Genomic DNA, 27,397 nt, shown 5'->3' with positions numbered 1-27,397 from the left:
CCCGTCATCCAGCTGGCTCTCTCAGACGCTCAAGCAACATACAAAAGGTTCGTGGACAACCACAGGGCGGCGCAGCCAAACTTCAAAGTGGGAGATAGGGTCTACCTCTCCACTAAGTTCATCAAGTCTCCGCAGCCCTCGAAGAAACTGGCACCCAAATTCATTGGTCTGTTCCCAATCATAGAAATAATCAACCCAGTGACTTTCAAGTTGGAGCTGCCGCACAACTTGAGACGCATACACCCAGTGTTCCATTGTGCCCTACTGAAACCGGTCACCTCTTCAAAGTGGCACAACGACCCCCCCCCTACCCCCGCCCATCATGATAGATGAACAACAACATTTTGAAATTAAGGAGGTACTAGACTCCAGAAGGCTAAGGGGCACCCTACAGTACCTCATCCGCTGGAAACATTTCCCCCACCCTGAGTGGGTGCAAGCTCAAGAGGTCTCAGCACAGCGGCTTGTCAAACGCTTCCACGAAGCATACCCTGACAAACCAGCACCTTAGAGTTTTCTTGGGGGGGCAGTATGTCATGTCCCCCGTTGCAAGGCATCCATGCATCACAACAGGGAACATGCCTTTCAGGAAGGAGGAAGGGATAATCCTAATCCTTTAAACACTTAAACACTAAAAGCAATCACAAGGACAAAGGAGGCACACCTTTGCCCAGACCAGAGGAGCCATCAACGTATCGCCGGAACTTCCACACATTACCCCGGGGGACACACCTGCACCGGACAAGGAAAGGAGACAGAGGAAACCAGCGGTGATCACTCTAATCGCCCATCAACAGACCAGTATCGCTTCCAGATCGCCCATCAAGGATCCGGATCCAACTTGTGGGACAATGGGGGCTGGAGGGGGACAAGGTCCGCCACGCGGGTATATATGGGGTACCCCGCAACCACACCCGCATTCCCGTCTTTTTGCGTGTATGCACTCTGTACCCAATAAACGGAAATCCTTAGCCCCATCTAAGTGAGTCTGTGTCTTATTGGGGAACGAGGCAACCCTGACACTGGCTAACTATGCAATATTTTTATAGTAACTGTTGCTGGTCTCACCAGGGTTGGGATCTAGAGTAGGCACTTTGGGGACCTAATTATCTGGCCCAACTTCCTGTGGTTTGATGCACCCATTCAGATGCTTTCATTTTAGAGTGTGCAGCCAATTAAGATACCAGAAAAAGCACAAGCACCTGAAGTACAAGTTCCCTTTTCAGATTTTCCTGAACTGGAGTTTCTTGACATTGGAAACATGGTGCCTCAAGAACTGGGCAGTTATACCTGTGGTTTTCAAGGGGAAATATGAGGATTTCTATGGCTCCTAAAACACTACCCAAAGATAGTTTTTTTTTTAAGTCCAGATGATCTTTAGATGGCAGCAAAGGATTAGTGTTGTCTTTATTTCTTTGCTGCCATTTAGTGGTCATATGGATTTTTGTAGCCCAAATATGGTAACCTTAGCAAAGTCCATAATATTTAAGTTTCCATACGATACATTGAGGCAAGATCTATATTGGAGCCATTTCAAATATCAAAAAGTATGGGGCAATAGCTGCTATATCTATGCAAGCAGTAAACACTTATGAAACTGTGAGACAAGTAGATATTGTAGGAAGAGAGCTGTGTTACTCTATGCCATTGTTTCTCAACCTCAACAACTTTAAGATGGGTGGACATCAACTCCCAGAATTCCCCAGCCAGCATGCTGGCTGGGGAATTCTGGGAGTTGTTGTCCACCCATCTTAAAGTTGCTGAGGTTGAGAAACACTGGTCTATGGTAGTAAAACATCAGGAGAAGTCTAGTAACATTTTCTGACACGTTTTATTAAAAAACAGCTCATGAAACCTGATGCCTTTTAATAAAACATGTTAGTCAGAAAAGGTGCTACAGTACTATACTTCTGCTTAGCCCTGTTTTGTTTTGTTTTTTGAGAAGTAGGTAATTCTAGGGAAGCTGTGTGATTTTGATGATCAATAGCATTGTAGTTAGAGGTACCAGTTGCTCCCATTAAGTCCTTCCTTTTCTTTTCACTTCAGTTCTCTATGTGTAAATCTGCATTGATCCAAACTATTATTATCTTCTCAGGCTTGTTACCATGTTTGACAAGGGGGAGGGGGAGAAAGTGAGTTTGGGGAATCTTTTCTCTCTCTTAGTGAGTTGTCCATCCTCTAGTACATTTTTCAGGTTGATCCTGTCAGTGAACCTTCTAATCACCTTCACACTTCCTATAAAAATTACTCTTCATCTATATATCTTCCCTAAGCAGAGATCTGTGAATGAAGGCTGCTGTGTAGTGCTACAAATTCCAGAGTTCTTTAGGCAGTACACAGAAACTGCAATTGACCAAACAAACAAAAAAAGCCCACCCTGTCAGAAAACTGAGGTGTTGGAAATTTGAATTCAGCAGGAACCCTTATTGTAGGATGTGCTCTGAAGTGTATGCAAAGTGCTTAAAGAATACCAACTAAGTAGCAGCAGGTCCCATTTTTCAACAAGTTAAATGGTTATAATATAGTTGTCTGGGATTAAAGCACAAGCTTAGGCACCTGTCAATGAATGCCAGCAGACATTCATAACATTTGAAGTAAAAGTTAGATTTATTTCTACATCTTGAAGGGGGAGAAACCAGAAGTTCTCTTCTGCCTCTTAAAAACAGGGACTTATTTCCCTCAGCACCGTTTCCCTAACAGACACAGGGATAGTGTGTGAAGATCCTTCTCCTTTTCTCTCTCTCTTGCCATTTGCTGTAGTGGTCAAAGCAGCTCATAGGTTGAGAGAGATGACAGAGGAAAGAGCATCAGAAGGGTGGGCAGGAGAACCAGTTGTGTGTTTTGTTTGTGAGGCAGTTGTCACTCTGAGGGCGTGTTACGGACCCCATCTGTAAGAGAATTCCATCTGGTGGGGTCCAGGAAGCGTGCCTTCTCTGGTAGCTCCCACCCTCTGGAACATTCTTTCCCCAGAGGTGAGACAAGCCTCTTCTCTCCTGGACTTCCATAAAAAACTGAAGACCTGGTTTTGCCAGCATGCCTGGAGCAGGAAGGGGAATAGTCATTCTTGGGGATGGCTGGTGCCCTAGAATGGTACTTTTATACTCACGGACTGGTGTAGAATCTTCAATCATCTGGATTTTATCAGATTTTATATTTCTATTTTCTATCTATATTTCTATTCATTCTATTTATAGTTGTATTGAATTTTAAATTTTGTTTTATTGTAAACCACCCAGAGTCCCTCCTTTGTGAGGAGATGGGCAGTGATAAAATTTGATTGATAGATGATAGATAGATAGATAGATAGATAGATAGATAGATGATAGATAGATAGATAGATAGATAGATAGATAGATAGATAGATAGATAGATGATAGATAAACTAACACTTAGGTACCTCTGACTTCGGATTTCCAGCAGACTTTTCTAGGACCTAATATGCTATACGTGAATTGCAGCAGCAATGTAAATGGGCCCTCCAACAGGATTGAAGCATTGCTCTAAGTTATAGTTTGTTTTAATCATGATTTGTTAAGTGTGTCCATAGTGGTTAGGTTGACACAAGACACCAACCTATAAAACACGATTCACAAACCACAGTGGCTTGATTCATATAATGTACTAAGCCTAAACTAAACAATTCATTTTATGGTTTAGCTGCATAATGTGTAAACCCAGCCAAAGATTTTATCCAGAATCACATTCTCTCATCACAAAGAGTGTGATGCTTAAATTCATCCAACTAATTTTGAAACAGTCCAAGAAATTCTGATTCCCAAGGCAGGAAATCCAAATTGTGTCCCCATCTGGTGATAAAAATATAACAATAAATAATAATTTACTGCTCTTTAATTATACCCAAATTTGCTGCGTAAGGCAGCCTCATTATTCTGTTTAAATTTAGGGTCAGCCCTACACTAATTTCTTCTGTTGTCTGATCAAATAGATAATGCTAGGCTTTGAAGCACAAAAAAGCTTGCAAAGTCTGTACAACAGAAGAGAAAATATATTCATACTATAAGCAATGACTGCTCAGTATCAAATCACGTTTAATTCTGTGGTGAAACCACTACAGTGTCATGTTCCCCGTTGCAAGGCATATGTGCATCACAACAGGGAACATGCACATTAGGTAAGAGGAAGGGATAAGCATAATCCCTTAATCACTCACATATCCCTCAAGCACCCATATCCATAAGAGAATCACCAACATAATAAAAACACCCCTCAGACCAGACTTGGCACCCATCAAAAGATAGGGGGAACGCCTTTCCATTTCCCCAGGGGATGCACTCACATATCCCTCGGGCCCCTATGTCCATAGAGGAATCACCAACATAATGGGAGCACCCATCAGACCGGACTTGACACCCATCAAAAGATCGGGGAAATGCCTTCCCATTTCCCCAGGGGATGCACCTGCTCCGGACGAAGGCAGGGAGACAAAGGAGAACGCCGGGGATCACCAGAATCGCCCATCAGCTGACGCGTCGCAGTCCCAAGCACCCATCCGGTCATGGCTCGAGTGTGGAGAAGCACAACGTCCGCCAACAGAGTATAAACAAGACACCCTGGCAACACATAAGGATTCCCGTCCTTTTCCTTGCATGCACTCCATTCTAATAAAGCCATAAATCCTTAGACCCTCTAAGTGAGTCTGTGTTTTATTTAGAGCGTGGCTGCCCTGACATAAAGATGGGAATCCAAAAAATTTTTTTTCCCTAGCACCAATCCAGACCAGTTCTGTGAGGGATCCACGGTAGGATGGAAGACTTCAACTCATGGAGAAGCGGCTTCCCGGCAACCGACAATGGAACTCCCGTCCAGACGAACGACAGATGCCCAAAGCCCCGACGGCGCGACATCCAGGGGTACTCAGGATCGAGTTCGGAGGGAGAAGACCCGGCGAGCGCTACCCGTGAGTCCCGAGGCCCGTGGCTTACCCTCGACAAGATGGACGGGTCCTCACCCGGATCGCCCGGCACACCGGAGGAACTGCTGGACGTCCCGAAATCAGAGGCGTCAGGAACCAGAGGCAACCGCACCATGGCGAGCTCGAGAACAGCGGAGAGGCTGAGAGCGGTCGAGGAGAAGCTGGAGGCAACGCAGCAGCTGCTCCAGAGGTTAGCAGAGGCATATGAGTCCCACAGCCGGGGAGCGGAGGGACCAGGCACCAGAAGCCCAACACCCCTCACCCCCCCCTCGGAGACGCACCAGCCGGAGAGACGGAGGAGAGGCCCAGAGGACGATGCAGCACCAGGCAGAGACCGGTTCCAGGTATCCGCCAGATGTGCTGCACCCCACCCTCCCACCCCACAGCCGAGGTGACTCCAACACACCGGAGGCCAACATGAGTGGGCGCAAACACAACCCGACGCCAGATGGAGGGAATCCCCACATTTTGACCACGGAGCCCCGACTGCCCGAAGTACCCAGCATCGCCCAGCTGCGGCTTGGAGCCCACTGAGAGTGGTGATCAAGGACTTTGGGATCAAGTTTGATGGGGACCCCACAAAACATTCTTTCTTCCTCACGAATGTGAGGATCTACATGGAGGAATGGGGCCCCTATTTTCGAACTGAAAAGGGCAAGGTAAACGCCCTAGCTGTCAAGCTGCAAGGACAAGCCGCCAACTGGTACGTCCAGCTGTGCCAGTCGGGCGCCCCAGAACTCGAGGACTGCAATGAGTTCCTATGGGCAGTGGAAATGCATTTCAGGGACTCCCTGGAAAGGGAGAGGGCAAAAAGAGCCTTAAAAGCCCTTAAACAAGGACAGAGCTCCGTGGCAGATTATGCCATGGAGTTCCAAGCCCTGGCCGGCAAGGTCGAGCTTTGGTCCCAATCAACCCTCATCGAAAAATTCAAGGAAGGGTTGAACCTGAATGTACTCAGGTGGGCACTCTGCAGAAACAACCCCAACACTCTGGTGGAGTGGATCCAGCTGGCAGTGGAGGCAGAGGACGCCCAGGAAACTTTCCTCCAGGCGCGGAGGGAAGCGCAGTACACAGAGGCGGCGAGAGGACCCCGCGCAGCTGCAAGATCTACGAACCCAAGATCCCAACATCGTATGGACGACCAGGACCGACGCTTTGCCAGGGGTCAGTGCTTCAAGTGTGGGGAGGCGAACCACAAGGCGGCGGCTTGCCCGAAGGCAAAGGCAAGAGACAGCCCGGGGAAGGTTCCGAACAAACCAACCCCACCACCAAAGAAAAGGCCAGCCGCGAAGGGGGAAACCTCGGCAAGGGAATTCCCTGACGTCACCGCTGACGAGGAAAGCGGAAGCGACGAACCGGCGGGAAACGCCAGCCACCTGCCTTAAAGAGCGCCAAAAGTCAGGTGGAGCACAACAAAGGGTGCAACGACTTTGGGGTGAGTGAGAACTGTCCTACCCTATATGTGAGAGTCACCCTGGCCCACGGGGGGAAAACAGAGAAGGTTTGGGCGCTGATTGACTCGGGTTGCTCGAAATGCCTCATGCACCTGGACCTGGTGGCTGCGCTTAACCTCCGCTGCTATCCACTTCAGCACCATTTGGTGTTCATGCAGTTGGATGGATCAGCAGCAGGAGGGGGCCCGGTCACCCAATACACAGACAAAGTTGTGATGAGGCTCGGCGACCACAAGGAAAGCCTTCCCTTCATCGTGGCACCAGTGGGTCAACCTCTAGTCATCTTAGGGATCCCGTGGCTTGCGCATCACAACCCCCAAATAAATTGGATGACCAGAGGGATCACCTTTTCGGATGGTCATTACCGAGCACCCACAGGGGATCGTGTTCCCCGCGCTGCAATGGGGAGGGCGACAATGACCTCAATGCACCTGGAGGCAGCAACCCCGGAGGGCCTGCCAGCCAGATATGCAGACTTTGCTGATGTTTTCAGTGAAAAGGAGGCTGACAAACTCCCCCCCCCCCCGAAAAACAGACTGCACCATCGAACTGATCCCAGGGGCAACTTTACCAAAGCCTAAAATTTATGCTATGACGCAGAGGGAGTTGGCAGCTTTAAGGGACTTCATCGACAAGAATTTGGCGCGGGGGTTTATCGAGCCAGCTAACTCCCCAGTCGGGGCCCCAGTTCTCTTCCGGGAGAAGAAAGACAGGTCCCTCCGGCTTTGTACAGATTACTGCGGGCTCAATGCCGCGTCAATTTCAAATAAATATCCCCTGCCAATAATAAAGGACATTCTAGCCCACCTTGCAAAAGGCAAAATATTCACAAAATTAGACCTCAGAGAAGCCTACTTCCGGATACGAATAAAGGAAGGGGACGAATGGAAGACAGCTTTCAACTGTCCGCTGGGGTCGTTCCAATACCGAGTTCTGCCTTTTGGGTTGGCTGGGGCACCGGGCGTGTTCATGCAGCTAATTAATGAGGTCTTGCACGACCACTTGTTTAAGGGGGTGCTTGTTTACCTTGATGATGTCTTGATTTATTCTGAGAACGCAGCCGAGCACGAACGCCTTGTAAAAACAGTGCTCACAAAACTCCGCAAGGCAGAGCTATACGCCAAGCTCTCCAAGTGTGAGTTTCACAAGGAGCAAATCGACTACCTTGGCTATCGGATCTCGGCAAGGGGGATCGAAATGGACCCTAGCAAGGTCCAGGCCATATTGGCGTGGGAGCGCCCACGCACGAGGAGGCAACTTCAAAGTTTCCTCGGGTTCACTAACTTCTATAGGGGTTTCATCCAGGGGCTAGCAGAAATTGTGCTGCCACTAACCAACCTACTCTGGACAAAGGGCCTGGGAGACACCCGAAAATCACGAAACCCGGGGGCGCTGCTAAACTGGACAGCTGATTGTCAAATGGCTTTCGAATGCCTCAAAAGCCTCTTCATGGCAGAGCCAGTACTGCAGCATCCCGACCCCACCAGACCCTTTGTCGTGCAAGTAGACGCCTCAGATTTTTCTATAGGAGTGCTCCTCCTTCAGCGCGATTTTGACAATCAGCTGAAGCCCTGCGCGTACCTGTCCCGCAAGTTCTCGGAAACGGAATGGAGATGGCACGTGTGGGAAAAGGAGGCGTTCGCGGTCAAGGCAGCCCTGGAAATATGGAGGCACCTCCTGGAAGGGGCCTCCTGCCCCTTCGAGGTCTGGACTGACCACAAAAACCTGGAGGCTTTCAGCACCCCAAAACGCCTTAGTCCAAAGCAAGTACGTTGGGCGCAATTCTTTAGCAGATTTAATTTCAAACTTAAGTTCATCCCGGGGAGAAAGAACTTCCTGGCGGATGCCCTTTCCCGACGACCTCAGGATGCTGGCCAGGCACCGGACATTGTGGGGACTGTGTGGACAGACACACAGCTGGGCTGCCCTGCTGTCACACGCAGCCAGACTAAAACCCAACGGGCCTCAGCGCAACCACCGGCGAACGGAGGAAGGTGCAGGTCAATTTCACAGGACTGGCAACAAAGACTCGTTAAAGCCCTCGAGAAAGATACATGGTTACAAAACAACCAACTCCATGTATCTCTTACAAACGGGCTTGCCTGGAGACAAAAAACCCTATACGTGCCAGAATCATTGAGAGCGGAGGTTTTAAACCGCTCCCACGATGATAAGACGGCTGGGCATTTTGGGTTCGTTAAAACCTTACACTTAATTAGGAGGCAAGTCTGGTGGCCCACCCTAAGAAAAGACATCAAGGAATACGTCACGGCCTGCCCCACATGTGCAAGGTCAAAACGGAAGGTGGGGAAACCCCAAGGACTGCTGCAGAAAGTAGCAAGCCCCTCCTGTCCCTGGGAGGAGATTTCCATGGACTTCATAGTCGACCTGCCACCCAGCCAAAGAAAAAAGTCATCTGGGTGGTAAAAGACTATTTTTCCAAGCAGGCACACTTCATACCCTGCGCATCCATCCCCTCCACGCAACAGCTGGCACGCCTATTCCTCACCCATATCTACAAAATCCACGGTGCCCCCTACCATTTGGTGACAGATAGGGGCACACAATTTACCTCCAGGTTCTGGAAATAATTCTTAAAACTCATTGGCACGAAGCAAGCACTGTCAGCGGCTTGGCACCCCCACACAGATGGCTCCACGGAGATCCTCAACTCCACCCTGGAGCAGTTCCTACGAGTGTTTATTAATTACGAACAGGACAATTGGGTGGACCTGCTTCCTTTTGCAGAGGTGGCCTACAACAACGCAGTACACCAAAGCACAGGTCACACCCCATTCAAGGTGGTTTATGGAAGAGACTTTATGCCAATCCCAGAACTGCCCCAACCAGACACCCCGCCCTGTTCTCCAGATGACTGGGCAGCTCAACTGGGCACGGTTTGGCCCATCATCCAGCTGGCTCTGGCTGATGCGCAAGCATCATACAAGAAATTTGCAGATAATCACAGGGCGGCGCAACCGAACTACAAAGTGGGAGATAGGGTCTACCTCTCCACTAAGTTCATCAAATCCCCACAGCCCTCCAAGAAACTGGCACCCAAATTTATTGGACCATTCCCAATCACAGAGATCATTAACTCAGTCACCTTCAAACTGGACTTACCCCACAATCTACGGTGCATACACCCAGTTTTCCACTGTGTCCTCCTGAAACCAGCCACCCTTTCGAAATGGCACACAGAAACCCCCCCGCCCCCACCCATCATGATAGATGGGCAACATTTTGAGATACAAGAAATACTCGACTCCAGGAGGCAAAGGGGCACATTACAATACCTTGTCAAATGGAGGCATTTCCCACACCCAGAGTGGGTCCAAGCTCAACATGTCTCAGCTAAACGGTTGGTAAGGAGCTTCCATGAAGCATACCCATCCAAACCAGCACCCTAGGATTTTCTTTGGGGGGCAGCATGTCATGTTCCCCGTTGCAAGGCATATGTGCATCACAACGGGGAACATGCACATTAGGTAAGAGGAAGGGATAAGCATAATCCCTTAATCACTCACATATCCCTCAAGTACCCATATCCATAAGGGAATCACCAACATAATAAAAACGCCCCTCAGACCAGACTTGGCACCCATCAAAAGATAGGGGGAACGCCTTTCCATTTCCCCAGGGGATGCACTCACATATCCCTCGGGCCCCTATGTCCATAGAGGAATCACCAACATAATGGGAGCACCCATCAGACTGGACTTGACACCCATCAAAAGATCGGGGAAACGCCTTCCCATTTCCCCAGGGGACACACCTGCTCCGGACGGAGGCAGGGAGACAAAGGAGAACGCCGGGGATCACCGGAATCGCCCATCAGCTGACGTGTCGCAGTCCCAAGCACCCATCCGGTCATGGCTCGAGGGTGGAGAAGCACAACATCCGCCAACAGAGTATAAACAAGACACCCTGGCAACACATAAGGATTCCCGTCTTTTTCCTTGCATGCACTCCGTTCTAATAAAGCCAGAAATCCTTAGACCCTCTAAGTGAGTCTGTTTTTTATTTAGAGCGTGGCTGCCCTGACATACAGGTTGTCTGGCTCTAGCAGAAGGGTCAAGCTACAGGTGATATGGGAGACTTGAGACTGGATTACTATAGACCTATTGTTCGTATTACTGGCCTGCTGCCACCATCTGAACATTTGTGTTAAATTTTACCTTCATATATACACTCCATGGCTCCCATGAAAGCTACCTGTTTCAGTCATGTGACTCATTTAAGCAGTGTTGGATTTGGAACACCGATTTGCTTCACCTACTGCAGTAGGCTGTGGTTTGTTCTAACTTTGGTTTGTTAAATCATCCAGAATAGTTTGGTTCACACATTGTGATGAGCCATAAATCATGGTTTAAACATTTCAGTAGCTGGGCTCACATTTCATACTAAACCAAAATAAACCACTACATTACGACTTAATCAAATATATTATCCATCTTGGGAGCAAATTTTAATACTCTCACAAAGCCAAGTAAATAGCTATAGGTGGGAATGGGACTCCTTGTTCTTAACCTTGCAGTTGTCAGTTCTGCTGACATAACCCTACTTTAGCACAAGAGAAGTTTGAATCACTGTGAAATTCCACCAGCCCAATTACTCATTAAAACAAGAGCCAGGTTCATGCAATCAGCTAAGCAAACCCAGTCTAGGCACAATATAGTTTAGTGTAGGAGTCCACCGTTTCTCTCAGCTCAAGGGATCCCCACACCAAGGATTTGGGGCTTTTAAGTATGAAATGAAAGTCTTAAGATAGAGATTCTTAAGGTTTGCGGTGCTGAGATCCTCTAAAATAATAAATTAATTTGTGTGACATTCCTTGCTCCCTCATAAATGTATATTGATGGAGGTCAAAGTGTCCAAGCAAGCATGCCATTTTTACAAGAAGCTACCCCAAGTGGTGAGTTTGGTGCCACACATTCTTCCTGACTCTGAGGAGACACTCCAGGCCTTCACCCCTCTTCCCTATCACCCATCCACCATGTGAGTTGCAATCTCCTTCCCTCTTGCCTTCTCCAAAAGTCAGAGCTGTGTAGACTAGCACTCCCTGCCTGTCCCTATTAACTATTCTGGTTGCCCAGAGATGGAAGTGTTGATTTCACACCTTGGCTGCACTGATACCACCAGCCAAGCCCCTGCCTGTAGTGAGTTGCTTTGAGCTTAGCATGTCAGGGGAACCCAGCCATTGTGATCATTTCCCATCCTAAATACAGTCTCCAGAGCAAGTGGAAGCAGCTTGTTCAACATCACTCTCCTTCCCACTGGCTCTGCACCAGGGTCCTGCTTTCTCTAAAAATCAGAGCTCTGGAGGCATTGTGCTCCCTGCTCATTTGCCTTTCAGATCTTCTGGTCACAAATCTGAGGGAGGATCACAAATGTGTGATCCTCCCTCAGATTTGCTCACAATCCCCTGGGGTCCTAACTCAGAGTTTGAGAATACCTGCTTTAAGTTTGTATAAGGCTTAACGTACCAGTTCTTAACCTCTAACTTCTAAAAATGTAGCTGAGGGCTACAAAACACTGGATGACTCATATGCTTCCTATAGGCTCTAATGCACTTATGGAAACTAATTTAAAAAATGGTTTACTTGCTGTTTGAAGTTTTTTAAATGTCTTGGAAAAAGACCTTGGAATATTACAGAGAAATTTTCTGTTTGTAGATATACTGTAAATAATCTGTTTATCCCAGATTAGTTGTGATATAAGTACTATATAAATAGATGGTTTAAAATTCCAGTGATCTTATGGGGAAGGATAAATGTTGTAAAAATGAGTATTACTTCAAGATTGATATAGGTACTTAGCAATATCCCCATATTAATTCCTTTAAGCTATCTTAAACAGATTGATACATTATTAAGTGCTGGAGGGAAAGTGCTTGTGCATATGTATGAGCACTCCTGAGAGCAGAACTCTACCTAAACAAGGCTTAATGAAGCAGGTTTTAAAACTATAGCAGAAAGGAGGTTTATTTAAGGAAATACAAGATGGGATACTAGCACCTACAGAAGGAGGCGTAAAGAACAAAGGCAGAAGTGGGTGCTCTGAAATTACTGAGGAGACAGAGAGCAGATCTTTCTATCTACACCCCACCTACATTCTTGTGGTCAGTGGATTGTAAGATGCTGGAGAGTCAGTGTCACTGAAGTCACAGTGCCAACCTTACGCATGTTTTTATAGGGGGAACAGCCCCATAGATGGTCTTTGTCCAGATTATAGTTATCTTATGAGGATGGGGGGTGGTAATTTTCCTGATTTTCAGTGTTTTCACTGGGCATATAGTTTGACTTCTATTTCCTTGTGGAATTCAAGTAATCAAATTTAAAAAATACTCTAGGTGTAAGTTAGAACCTTATTATTTTATCCCTTTGGTACCAGGGCAGGGGGCTGGTTATTTTTTAATCACAGTTTTGCTGAGTTTCCATCATTAAAGGCTGCAAAACATATTTGTTTGTGCGTGCGTGTGTCTATCTAGATTAGAAATTTGTAAAGAAAAAATATTTACAGGAAAGGAAAAGTAAGGGGAAAAAGAGGGATAAAAGAGATACAAAAGAGTAAACAAGGGATTTACACATGACATAGAGATTATAATTTTCCAGTATAACATTAATTGGGAATAATTGAATACGGGGGACTTCTGGGGAAGCAATGGTGAACTGAAGACGGCTCTGCTCTCAGCAGAGCCAACGATCACAGCAGAATGAGGAGCCAGTGAATGGACCAGCTTCTTGGAATTCCTTTCTGGAACAAGGAGTCATGGGGGTGCTCAGGCTCAGAGTCCTTGGGGGGTTCGGGCTTGGAGTCAGAGTCAGACGACGAGGATGGGTGGCCAGCCCCACACGTAGAGTTGGAGGGTGGGCAGACAGCTCTAGATAAATGGCCGCCTGAGCAGTCCGAGGAGGCTGGGCTGGTCAGTGAGCAGCAGGCACAGGCGCTGCTGGTTAGTGAGGATGAAGATGCAGAGCTGCCGACCCCTCCCAGTGCTCGAGAAAGGAGAGTGGAAAGGAGGGAGGAACAGCGGAGGTCAGCAAGGCTACGTGCAAGAAAGCAGCCCCGCCCTCCTAAATAAGCTAAATAACGGGATAGCCATCTTTGCCCAAGCCGTGGTTGGCACCTTTACAGGCCCAGGTCTGCCCCTATAAAAAGGGAGCTGCAAGCCCAGGCCGATCATTGGAGACAACCATCTGCTTACCGGACTCCATGTGCCTTGACTCCTGATCAGAAACCTCATGACCTGACTCTTGACTCTTGGACTCGCTTGACTAATCTCGTTTGAACGTGAAAACTCCCTTAAGGCAAGCTCACGGGACTTTTGGCGGCTTGTTTCTGTAGAGTGTGGGCATTTGCACTCTCACTTCTTTGCCACCTGTTCATTACCTCACACGTTTACCTCACAAGTTTCTCAGTAAACTTTTACAACTGCCTCCCTGGTGTACTGCATGTGATTGGGCTGGGACAGGACACAAGGAGAGGACTCAGGATAGCCCACAAGCACTCCAGACAGTAGCTCCCCATGAGGAGGCCATAAGACAGTGGTCTCCAGCAGGTTTAGAGCTCTGGGAGCCGAGGGGATAGCCATCTTTGCCCAAGCCGTGGTCGGCACCTTTGCAGACACTGGGTTTGCATACTTCCTCTCAATCACTTCTGGAAATTGCTTGTTAATGGTTTTTGGGTATTAAGAACCTTCAGAATGGCAGGTTTTACAGCACCAGGTGAGTTTCCTTCAATCCTTAGCAAAAGAAATTTTAAATGCAAGTTCAAGGACTTAATTTTTTTTTCTGGAGTAAAGCCAAAGGATGATTAAAATGTTTATTTTGGAAAGTTAAAAATGGACTAAGGGGCCAGATAGATCTGAAATAAGATTTTGAAATTAATTACAATAATCCTTTCTGTGGGTTGTTTAGAATTTTATCAATTAAAGTCTGTAAAGATTTTGAAATTAAGCATAAGATATCTTCCTGTGGGAAAACACTGTTAATTAGAAAAAAAACATTAGATGGGACTTTGAAGGTTGGACACTAGAGGGAACCAGAAAGAACTAATGATTACAATTAAAGAAGATGAGACCTATTAATATAGAATGGAACCAAATATTTTAACTTGCAATGAATTCAAGGATATTTGGGAACAATGCACTCAGAAGTTTCTCTTAAGATTGTCTGCTATTATAAAACTGGATTTAAAAGAGGTTATAGAAGAGGAACAAACTTTACTGGACAAGAATGAGACTGAGGCTGATTCAAATGTGGATTCAAAAATGACAGGCTATGAGAATGATATGGAAAAAGATCTTACACTAGAAATACAAATGAATTAAAAGGGATATACAAATAACAAACCAGAAGAGTCATTACTTTGGGTTTACAAAACAGACACGTTAAATTTTTGAAGGACTTTCTGAGAAGAGACAAGAAAATGAAAAGAGATCAAGTTCTAAGACACTTTGTAAAGGGACTAAAGATCAAGATTCTTAAAAGTAAAGGGAATGAATATAAAGTTGGTTTATTTGATCAAGGTTAAAATATACTGTATATGTTGCTGTTTCCAGTATCTCTTAATGAATTTTTCTAGACCAGGACAAGGCTTTAAATATTTGTGCATAGACAAGAGATGAGATATGGGAAAAAGATATTTTTTGTTGTATTTTTAGAGAAAGTGATAAGTTACTGTATTAAAAGTAAAGAAAGAGAATATAAAGTTGGTTTATTTTGATTAAAGTTAAAATATATATGTTATTATTGGTAAGTCTTAATGGACTTTTGTGGAGTAGGATTGAATGATAAACCTTTAAGAATTTGAGAATTCAAAGTACTTACAATAAGAGGGTTCCAACTTAGCCTTCTCCCTGATATATTAATTTTCTTTGTACATGGAATTGATATATTTTTTGTAATTTTTCTCCTACAATTATACACTCTGTGAAAAAACATTTGAAAATTATTTTTTTTAATTTCAATTTTTTCTTCAGGCCTGCAATTACTTTTCAGATGCTTGAGATTAATTAGCCAGCACTGACAAGAATTTGCTTCTGTTCTCTTGGCTGACTTCATCAGCTGCTTCTTATCTGTCTCCTTTTAGGAATCAGTGATGATTGTTGTCTTTGGTTTGGAATTTATCATACGTATCTGGTCTGCTGGCTGCTGTTGTCGATACCGTGGATGGCAAGGAAGATTGCGATTTGCAAGGAAACCTTTCTGTGTAATAGGTGAGTTTTTCAGCTGCAACTAACTTCATCCGAAAAACAGTACTCTTATAGAAAAAGAGCCAGTCTGGTGTAGTGGTTAAGGCATCAGGCTAGAAACCAGGAGATGGTGAGTTCTAGTCCTGCCTTAGGCCGGAAGCCAGCTGGGTGACCTTGGGCCAGTCATGTTGTCTCAGCCCTAGGAAGCAGGCAAGGGCAAACCATTTCCAAAAAACCTTGCCAAGAACACTGCAGGGACTTGTGCAGGCAGTTGCCAGGAGTCAACATTAACTGGAAGGCACAAAAAAAAAAGATATAGAAAAATATTGTTTTGTTTGTTCTTATTTTGAATTGAATTCTGGGCTACATTTGGCCAATTCCGTTTTGAGAAAAAGAACTTTTGCATGGCCTGCTTTTGCTGGTGGTGTTGTCAAGAAGGCTGCAGGTCTTCTCCTTTCCATAGATGAGTATAAGGAAGTTCATATTTGCTTCCTTTAGTTTCTTAATTAATTAGTTAAAATTAATTAACTTCTAGCTTTTATCAAGTCAGCTGATCTTATTTTCAGTTACATTTTTCAGAAATTCATCATAAATTTCTCACAGTCATGCTCTTCAGAGGTTTATTTTTAAAATAACTGTATTAAAAATACAACATTACCTCTGAGCATTGTGGATTGTGTAACTTATGAAGAAAAAAAAAGGAATGGACTGGCAACAACCTTAAGGCATCAAATTCTGGCAAGAATTTGACTCTGTGGATGTGAAGAAAAAAAACATTATAGAAGAAATTTGTCTATAGCACAGAAGTAAAAGGAGAATCAATTTTATAAATTTGCTTATTTAGAAAAATATCCTCCCACAATATTAAGTGATGAGCTGGAGTTAATTCACATACATACATACATACATACATACATACATACATACATACATATATATAATTAAAGAATTTCATATGGCCATGAAATTTACCTATTTTATTATTGCTTTCAAGATCTTTAACTTATAGCCAATTTCCCAGCCAGTGATACTGTCTATTCTCTAACTAACCACTTCTAAAATTAAGACATAAGGTTTAATTTCCAATTTTTAAAAAATTCCATTGTGGCTACTATCTCAAGGCAGGTTATAGGACCTTTGTCTCATAGGGAGCTGTTGAAAATAAAGATAGCATTCCAAGAAAGGTTGCATATTGTCTTAACATCTGTGATATAATCTGCAGGACTGTAAATTATTTTTGATCCCTTATGTGGACCACATACTGATTAAAGTACCCTGTGTACCACATTCCCTCTAACATTCAGGAAAAGAGGTAGCATTTATTTTATGTAATCTGGATATTATTCAATTAATGGTCATAGCCAAAATAATACGAAGATCAAAGGAAAAATATGCCTTATGTGTGGAACATAATACAAAAGCCAGACAGAAAAAGAACCCTCTAAAATTAATATCCAAGAACAAAATATTATATTGCTGCGTCAGAATTTGACTTTGATCTTGAATGCAGCATAACAAAATTTGGCCAAACTGATCAGCCAGCAATAGTTGAATATAAAAACAATCTGTACATCCTGGGAAATCCACAAAGAGGTGCAATATACCTATTTCTAATATCTTTGTAAAAGAGGCAACACAGCATAAGGATTCCACTGCATGTGACATGCAAGGGTATAATCAATTGTTATAAGGTTTTGAATTTTTCCTTCTAATACAGAAGTAAGCAATAACTTAGATATGATAAATGCCACCTCTGCAGAATTTTCAGCACACTTGAATCTTTGTAGACCTAATTTATGATTAAAACACAGTCAACTCCAACACAAATAATCCATTTGGCTATTAAAGTCCCCTTCTCAAACAACAACTAACAGCTCCACTGTTTCATATAATGTACATCATGTACATCAAATAAAAATCCTATAAATACCATTATAAATTGGGGGGAGCTATCTCCCGCCCCTTTTTTTTTTGAGTGGAACGACTCCAAATGAGAAGTAACAGCTACAAACATCCATTAATAATTGGGAGATGGAATGTACAAAGTATGAATCAAGGAAAATTGGAAGTTGTCAAGAATGAAATAGAACATCTAAAGATCAACATCTTAGGCATTAGTGAGCTGATGTGGACTGGTATTGGTCACTTTGATTCTGACAGTCATATGGTATACTAGACTGGGAATGAAAAATTGAAGAGGAACAGCGTGGCATTCATCATTAAGAAGAATATCTCAAGATCAATTCTAAAGTACAATGCTGCCAGTGATAGACTAATATCTATATGCCTACAAGGAAGACTAGTTAATACTACTATTATTCAAATTTATGCACCAACCACGAATGCTGATGATGAAGAAAGTGAAAACTTTTACGAAATGCTGCAATCTGAAATTGATTGAACATGCAATCAAGAAGCTCTGTTAATTATTGGCGACTGGAATGCAAAAGTTGGAAATAAAGAACAAGGATCAGTAGTTGGAAAATATGGTCTTGGTGACAGAAGATTGCATGATAGAATTCTGTAAGACCAATGATTTATTTATTTACAACACTTTTTTCCAACAACACAGTCAACAACTGTATACGTGGACCTCACCAGATGGATTACACAGAAATCAAATAGATTACTTTTGTGGAAGGAGATGATGGAGAAACTCAATACTATCAGCTAAGACAAAGCCAGGAGCTGACTGTGGGACAGATCATCAATTGCTCATGTGCAAGTTCAAGCTGAAGCTGAAGAAAATTAAAGCAAGTCCAAGAGTACCAAAGTATGATCTAGAAAACATCCCACCTGAATTTAGAGATCATCTCAAAAATAGATTCGATGCACTAAACACTGATGACCGAAGACCAGAAGAGTTGTGGGAAGACATTAAGAACATAATATGCGAAGAAAGTGAAAGATCATTAAAAAGGCAGGAAAGAAAGAAAAGATCCAAATGGATGTCAGATGAGACTCTGGAGCTTGCTTTTAAACACCGAGTAGCTAAAGCTAATGGAAAAAAGAATGAAGCAAGAAAGCCAAGAGTGCCTTGGGCTGCAAGAAGATCAAACCAGTCCATCCTCCAGGAAATAAAGCCAGACTGCTCACTTGAGGGAATGATATTAAAGGCAAAACTGAAATACTTTGGCCACATAATGAGAAGACAGGACACCCTGGAGAAGATGCTGATGCTAGGGAGAGTGGAGGGGAAAAGGAAGAGGGGCCGACCAAGGGCAAGGTGGATGGATGATATTCTAGAGGTGACTGACTCGTCCCTGGGGGAGCTGGGGGTGTTGACGACCAACAGGAAGTTCTGGCGTGGGCTGGTCCATGAAGTCACAAAGAGTCGGAAGTGACTAAATGAATAAACAACAAAAGAAAGCTAAATAGAAAATTTCAAAGGGCAGCTTGAAAAGATAAGGAAAAATATTATGATGAACTATGCAAAGGCCTAAAGTTAGAAAATCAAAGAGGAAGAACACAATCAGCAGTTCTCAAGCTGAAAGAGCTGAAGAGAAAATTCAAGCCCCGAGTTGCTATCCTTAAAGATTCTTTGGGCAGTACATTAAATGACGCGGGTTGTATTAAGAGAAGATGGAAGGAATATACAGAACCACTGTATAAGAAAGAATTAGTCGATGTTCAGCTATTTAAGGAGGTAGAATATGATTAAGTATCATCAATACTGAAGGAAGAAGTTCAAGCTGCACTGAAGGCATTGGCAAAAAACAAGGATCCAGGAATTGATAAATTACCAATTGAGATATTTCAACAATCAGATGCAGCAGTGGAAGCACTTACTCTTCTATGTCAAGAAGTTTGGGAGACAACGACCTGGCCAACTGACTGGAGGAGATCCCTATTCATGGCCATTCCAAAGAAAGGAGATCAAACAGAATGTGGAAATTATTGAACAATTTCATTAATTTCACATGCTAGCAAAATTTTGCTGAAAATAATTCAACAATGTTTGCAACCTTACATCAACAGAGAACTACCAGAAGTCCAAGCTGGATTTAGAAGAGGACGTGGTGCGAGAGATATCATTGCTGATGTCAGATGGATCTTGGCTGAATGTAAAGAATACCGGAAAGATGTTTCCCTCTGTTTCGTTGATTATGCAAAGGGGTTTGACTGTGTGGACCATAACAAGTTATGGTTAATATTACAAAGAATGGGAATTCCAGAGCACTTAATTGTACTCATGCGGAACCTGTACACGGATCAAGCAGCAGTCGTTAGAACAGAAAACGGTGATACTGAGTGGTTCAAAATTGGAAAAGGTGTGCAGCAAGGTTGTATACTTTCACCCAACTTATTCAATGTGTATGCTGAACAAATAATTCGAGAAGCAGGAATGTATGAAGAAGAACGAGGTATCAGAATTGGTGGAAGACTCATTCACAACCTGCAATATGCAGATTATACAACTTTGCTTGCTGGAAGTGAAGAAGACTTGAAGTACTTGCTGATGAAGATCAAAGATTGTAGTCAGCAATACGGACTACACCTGAATGTGAAGAAGATGAAGATACTCACAAATGGACCAATAAACAATGTCACAATAAATGGAGAAGAAATTGAAGTCAACAATTTTAGTCTACTCGGATCAACGATCAATGCCAAGGGAAGTAGTAGTCAAGAAATCAAATGATGTATCTCGCTGGGAAAATCTGCTGTCAAAGTCCTATCTAAAGTTTTCAGAAGTAAAGATGTCGATTTAAAAACAAGGTGCATCTGATTCATGCCATGGTCTTCTCAATTGCCACATATGCCTGTGAGAGTTGGACATTAAAAAAGGAAGATAGAAGAATTGATGCATTCGAATCATGGTGTTGCCAAAGATTATTGAAAATACCATGGACTGCCAGAAGAACAAACAAATCGGTTTTAGAAGAAATACAACCAGAATGTTCCCTAGAGGTGCAGATGACTAGGCTTAGATGCTCATACTTTGGGCACATCATCAGGAAAGACCAATCGCTTGAAAAGGGCATCATGTTTGGTAAAGTTGAGGGCCAGCAGAAAAGAGGAAGACCTTCAGTGTGATGGATTGATACAATTACCGCAACAATGGATGCAAACATTGGAACAGTCAGGCATATGGTGCAAAACCAAACAGCATTTCATTCTGTTACACATAGGGTTGCCATGAGTCGTAAACAACTCAACTAACAACAACAACATCTCCCCTTTTACTATATACAACTGATATGTTGTAATTTCCTTGTTTGGTTGTTGTGGGCCGCCCAGAGTCATTGAGAATCGGGCGGCATACAGCTTGCTATTGTTTATTATTATTATTATACAAGTGACTTGGAAAATCTTGGTTAATTCCCTCTGCATATAAATTTATCCAACATACTTCTCCATTTCTTATTGTGACCTTAGATGGTAATAGAGGTATGGTATAAAAAAAGAATCTGGGCTATGCCATCATTTTTATAGCACCCAATCTTGCTAATAAAGAAATACATGATGCTTTTCATTATTGTAATATCTGCATTAGCCATTTAATTATTGGATTACCATTCTACGGATGAAGTGTTTTACATCTTTAGTCATTTGAATTCCCAAGTAGTTAAAACTTGAGAATTGTAATATAAAGCCAGATAATTAACTGAGCAGCTGGAACAGTATGCAAAGAAAAGAGCTCTGACTTTCTACAATCTATTTTTAGCCTGGAAAACTTTTGAAAAAAGGCTGGAAACCCTAATCCTTTAACTCTATTGCATTGATTTAAGAGGATTAGATAAAAATATAAGTGTATCACCACAGATTATTAGTGTGGATCTAATTATTAATTAGTGTTCCTTTAATCTATGGATTCTTTCTGATATCCTAAGTAATGGCTATAATGAAGTTGCAAAAACATTGGAAAAGAGTACACCGTCATGCTATGTCCCTCTTTTATTTCAACACATTTAGCATTGTATTTATTAATATGGAGTAGTGCTTGTATAGCTGACAAATTAATGCCCTAAAACCATCCCCAAAATATGATCTTTTTAATAGTTTAATTAGACATAACCAATTAACCCTGTCAAAAGCCTTCATTGTACCTAGCAAAATAGCTGTTGAAAAGCTTTTCACGTTATTTCTACTGAATACTGATTAGGAATGAAGCATGTTTAATCAGCTGAAATCAGGCCCACTTACGGAGGGATACATATCTGAATCATTGGCTAAGGAAAAGGGAGGCTATTTTGGGCAGGATGAAGGATGTGTTTGTAATCCTAAAAGTTATAAAAGCATCTCTCTTCTACTTATTCTGCAGGTCACAGTCTTCATTTGTCTATATTTTCCTGTTCTATAGATAATTTTATAGTTACTTTCTTCTCATTATTAGTTTGCTCTTTTTCACTTTCTTCTTTTCATGAAGCTAATTGTGTTGATCCAAGGTTTTTGTTTGTAGCCTCTCAATCCCTTCTGCTCTATTTGTCAGGTTCAGAGGACTGCAATTTTCTTTATGCATACTGAGCTTCACCGGATTGTTTCTCTGTATTTCCCACCTTAGTGCTATTCTCTTCTGTTGCCTACAGACTTGCAGTTACTCAGCAGAACACTTTCAACTTTCTCATTTCAGTTCAGTTTCAGTTTCCACAGATTATTCCTTGCAGTCCCCCTTTTGAAATGTAATCTACCCATAATTTTTTGTTATTCTTTCCTTTCTTCTTCTCAGTCTACCACATGTTCTCTTGTTTTGAAGAATTGTTCTACTTTCCCTTTCAGCATAATTTCAGTTTATTACTATCTTCTTTTCCCTCCTGCTACTACTGAATCATGTGTTTCTTTGCCAATCCTTCAAACCTTTTGTTTCTTCTGATTTAGGATACATTTTTAAATTCAGTGACATGCATCTGTGTGTGTATTTAGTCTTGCTAATTATTAACTGGCCTTTTTTGCTCCTTTTTTTCCTAGGCCCAGTATTTGGGTTTTGTTTCTGAAATTCTTATTTTATTGTTATATTGTTTAGGTTTGATTATTGCAATGGTATTCAACTGCTTTCATTTATTATAGATAATATAACTGTACTTGTTTTTCTCGTTTCACCATCATCTTTTCTCTTTATTTCTCTTTATTTTGGCTGCTATTTTTTTTACAAGTTGAAATTTAAATATCTTCTGCTAGCTCTATGCTAAACCTCCTTCTTAATTTGTATCCTCTTATCTCTTTATCTATCCTCTCATTCTTAAATTTCTAGTGCTATTTTATACTGTGTCACACCTCAAACTTGATTTTTTTAGGTTTCCTTTTTTCTTTTGTTATTCCTTGTCTATAGAATTAAATTACTATTGATATTAGAAAAGTTTAATTTCCCCAACAAATTTGTTTTTTGAAAGGTTTTGTTTGTTTATTTGGTCTGGTGTTCACCCAGAGGTTAATTCTCTATTTCTTTTCCTTTTGTCAGTTAAACTTTTTAAGGCTATATATGTAATAGTTTATTCAGTCAATGACCAGCAAAAATTTAAAAAAATAAACACCAATGTAAAATCAAATAGATGAGATAAATGAGAGAAGGCTATAGGCAAGACCTACTGTATCTTATTCAATAGAACTTTGTTTTGAAAGCCCTTAATACTATTTTATTACAGCTGAGAACATTGGGCAGGTTCTTTACAGTGCCATCCCACTTTGCACTCCACTCTCTGGCCAGAGATCACATATACCTCATCACTGACTTTTAGGTTACCCATGAATAAAATAGGTGAATCTGGCAAGGGTTTTAGGTTGCAGTGGCCCTACTGCAAATATGTACTTTTAAGTAGGTCCAAGGACTCTTGCCTTCCTTTTGTGGTATTTCTGTTTTCCCCACCATTCCATCTTTTGTTTAATCAAAGAAAGTTGGTTTGGGAGGCAAAGACAGAATACACCTACAATGGGATTTTTTTTTACTGATTATGCTAAAAAGCTTCAACTTAAACCCCCTGCCCCCTCTAAAGGAGCTTCTGTCTATATTACCTGTGGGAAGGGTAGTCAAGGTGTCTCAGGTGTTTATTTTGGTATAGCTTAGGTTCATGACTTTGGGGCATGATACAAGTAAACTATTTTAATATGGTATAACAAAATGATCATTGATATGATATATACATTTTTCTTTTATCTGACCCTCAACTTCGTTTTTAAACTATCACTTTAAATTTAAAAAAAAATCCTTCTTTATTTCAGTCATAGACCCATATAAAACATATATTCCCATCCCTGGAATAAGAATTTAAGGTATGGAAAAACATATTAATACAAATAAGGATAGGAAAGTGGCAGCAAAGTAGTAATACCCTTTGCAACTAGCTCTACAGTAGAAAACAGATTTTATCTCTGTGTACTAGACTGCTGTGCAAGCATGGTTTTGAAAAATTTCTTACCCTGCTTGCATTAATGGATAAAATAGGCAACAAGACAAAACAACATCTGGAGCTAAAACAACAAAAGTTAAAAAGCATGACAGAAAGAGCTCTGACACCAAGCATTAAGTAAGATATGAAGATTTGGTACTTCTTCAGGACTCAGAAACTAAAGTAATACCTTAAGGCATCTCCAAACAGATAACAAATATGCTATATAAGACAAGTGTCTTGGGATAATGAGGAATTGGGGTGTGAAGAAGATGAAAATAACCCTAATAAAGAGCAGATGGAAAGCTTAATAGTCCTGTGCCTCCCCATTCACCATGTCTGATACGAAAAATTCCTGCCAAAGAGCATTCTGTCCCTGTCTGATCTCTGATCCAGTCTTGCTGACCACACTGAGCTTTCTCACTCTGGAGACTGTAATTTTGATCTTTGAGCAGCTAACAATGATTAACAACAAAACTGATGAATAGGAACAATTGCTTGAGTTATTTATGTAGAATTGTAATGGGAAGCAAATAGACAAGGGTCTGTTTCAAGCATGAACAATATTAATGTTAGAAAGAGTTCTGGAAAAATACCCATTTCATATGTGGATAGCCAAACATAACATACTGGATTACTGGAAGAAGCCCTAAAGAACCCATGCTGTATTTAAACAGTATTACTGTAGCAGTGACCCTTATCTCAGCCAGGACATAACAACGGAGAAGAACAGGGATGGGATAGAGGATTTCAAAACAATTCACAGATCATTTTACCTATGAATCTAGGGCTTCAGAGAGCAATGAATAATACAAAGAGGGGGAAATGTCATGATAAAAAACTAATCCAGATTTCCTTAATGCACACTTCTACCTGGACTTAGAAAGAATAACTTGGTTACCTGCCCAAAATGGCATCAAGAGGATTTTACTGGTATTTAAGCACCCAACCATTCCACAGATGCTCATGAAAAGAAAACAATTCTGAACAGTTTTCGGATTATTCCAAGTCAAACCCTGAAGGATGTCCATATTTATTTATTTATTTATTATTTAAATTTAAATCACCGCCCATCTCCCCCAACAGGAACTCTGGGCAGTTTACAATAAAAATGATAATAAAAACATCTAAACCTAAGTTACAATCTAAAAATATAAATATGATAATAAATATAAAATCCAAGAAAAGATGGAATTGCGATCAATAGGGCGTGCTATGGTGCCAACCTGTTACCCTCCCCCTCCCAAGCAAGGCAGTAGAACCAGGTCTTCAATTTCTTCTGGAAGTCTGGGAACGAGGGGACCCGTCTCAACTCCAGGGACAGGATATTCCAAAGGGTGAGCACCACTGCAGAGAAGGCCAGCCTCCTGGATCCCGCTAGGTGAAATTCCTTTGCAGATGGGGTCCGTAGCATGCCCTCCCTGCCTGACCGGGTGGGGTGGGTCAATGTTATGGGGATGAGACGGTCCCTCAGGTAACCCAGTCCCTTGCCATGCAGGGCTTTAAAGGTAATAACCAACACCTTGAATTGGACCCGGAAGCAAACTGGTACCCAGTGCAGCTCGCGTAACAATGGTGTCACATGTGCTGATTTTACAGCACCAATAACTGTCCGCACAGCCACATTCTGAACCAGCTGAAGCTTCCGGATACCCTTCAAGGGTAGCCCCATGTAGAGCACATTGCAATAGTCTATGTGGGAGATGACAAGGGCATGAGTGGCTGTTCAAAGGGCATCTCGGTCCAGGATCGGGCATAGCTGGCACACCACCCGCAGATGTGCAAAGGCCCTCCTGGCCGCAACTTCCATCTGCTCTTCGAGCAGGAGTCGCGAGTCCAGGAGGACCCCCAGGTTCCGCACTGGTTCCGAATGGGCAGTGCCACCCCATCCAGAACCAAAGAACACAAGTTCCTGGAAACCGAGGGGCCATCAATCCACAGCCACTCCGTCTTACCAGGGTTCAGTTCTTCCCCATCCAGACCCCCACAGCCCCCAGGCACTTGGAGAGGGTGGAGACCGCATCACTTACTTCACCCGAGATGGAGATATATAACTGAGTATCATCAGCATATTGATGATACCTCATCCTATAGTGATGGATGATCTCACCCAGCAGTTTCATGTAGATGTTGAATAGAGGAGAGAGAACCAATCCCTGCGGCACCCCACAATGGAGGGGTCAAGGGTTGGATCTCTCCTCTCTTATCACCACCGATTGGGAATGGCCCTGGAGGAAGGAAGTGAACCAGCACAAAACTACACTGCCCACCCCCAACTCCCTGAGCCGCCCCAAAAGGATACCATGGTCAATGGTATCGAAAGCCTCTGAGAGGTCCAAGAAAGACAGGATGGATGCACTCCCTCCATCCCGCTCCCACCAGAGATCATCCATAAGTGTGACCAATGCGTCCATTGTCCTTCTTATTATAAAAAGAAAAGAAGCTGCACAGTTACCAAATAGAGAAACTAGACCAAATAGCATCAGACAATGGTAAAAATAAAAATACTTCTGCTGAGTCAGAGCTGATGTTTTCTCTGCCAAAAGTCCAAGACCTCTCTAACAGCACTAACAAACCTAGAGTGTGTCAACAAATGGGATGAAGAACATATTATATTCAAAAAGATATAATTTCTGGATTAGATATCCCAAAAAACCTCTTTTACAACAATTATGGATACTGCATAAAAACAGTATCACAGGGATGGATAGAAGAGGCTTTAAACAATATAGATAGAACTCTCAGCAAACAAGAAACTGCTCACAAAATCTGGCAGATGATCCATCTGAAGTGGGAAAATTAACACCATTGGAGCCCTATCTAAGAAGAAGAAGAAATTACACTGAGTCCTGATAGCACCCATGCTCTAATATATAGCCATAATATATTACATATATATTATAATAGTGTAGAAGTACTCAACATCTACACTATTATAATATATATTGTACACTATAATCGTGTAGAAGTACTCAACATTAGTTTGCGTAGTTGCTAACAACAGCAGGACCTCTTATTGACCTTGTACTCTCAGCTCCTAAACTGATCAGGGTAACAGTTCTGATGATCTGATTACAGGGATCCAGAGGTTTCCTCTAAACTGCTGCAGGAAAATATAGGGTAACAAGCTTTTGACATCAGATAGCAAGCAATCACCTGTAGAAAGTTCCGCCATCCCTTTGACACATTTTCCAGGGCAAAATACTGCCACTTCAACATGTGTTGTGGTATTGGAAATAGATACAGGCAAGCAATCTTCCTTGTATAATGACGAACTCAAACTCTTAATGGTTGAGCCTATTGTTGACAAGGACTATAATAGTGTAGAAGTACTCAACATCAATCTGAGTAGTTCAGCTTTCACTACGGAATGGTGAAACTGTTGTCAAAATAAACAACACTTTCTATTACATACTAGATTACAATTAATCAAAAGTGAATGTCATTTTTAAAAAATCCTATGTTCTTGTTCCTTTGCTAATGTTCTCAA

The 27,397-nt window shown here is 42.5% G+C and overlaps 1 protein-coding gene across 2 annotated transcripts in view; it reads left to right on the top strand.

The window, feature by feature from the left end:
• KCNQ5 (potassium voltage-gated channel subfamily Q member 5) overlaps positions 1-27,397 on the top strand; it is a 374,302-nt gene that overhangs the window by 268,678 nt on the left and 78,227 nt on the right. For both annotated transcript variants that reach the window (XM_063313086.1, XM_063313079.1), the window contains exon 3: positions 15,481-15,607. In XM_063313086.1, coding sequence (XP_063169156.1) covers positions 15,481-15,607 — 127 coding nt within the window. The remainder of the gene's footprint in view (positions 1-15,480; positions 15,608-27,397) is intronic.

This window comes from Candoia aspera, chromosome 1 (assembly GCF_035149785.1).
Source record: "Candoia aspera isolate rCanAsp1 chromosome 1, rCanAsp1.hap2, whole genome shotgun sequence".
In the NCBI taxonomy this organism is placed as follows: domain Eukaryota; kingdom Metazoa; phylum Chordata; class Lepidosauria; order Squamata; family Boidae; genus Candoia; species Candoia aspera.
The sequence above is the reverse complement of the archived record's forward strand: the minus strand, read 5'-3'. Positions and strand labels throughout refer to the sequence as shown.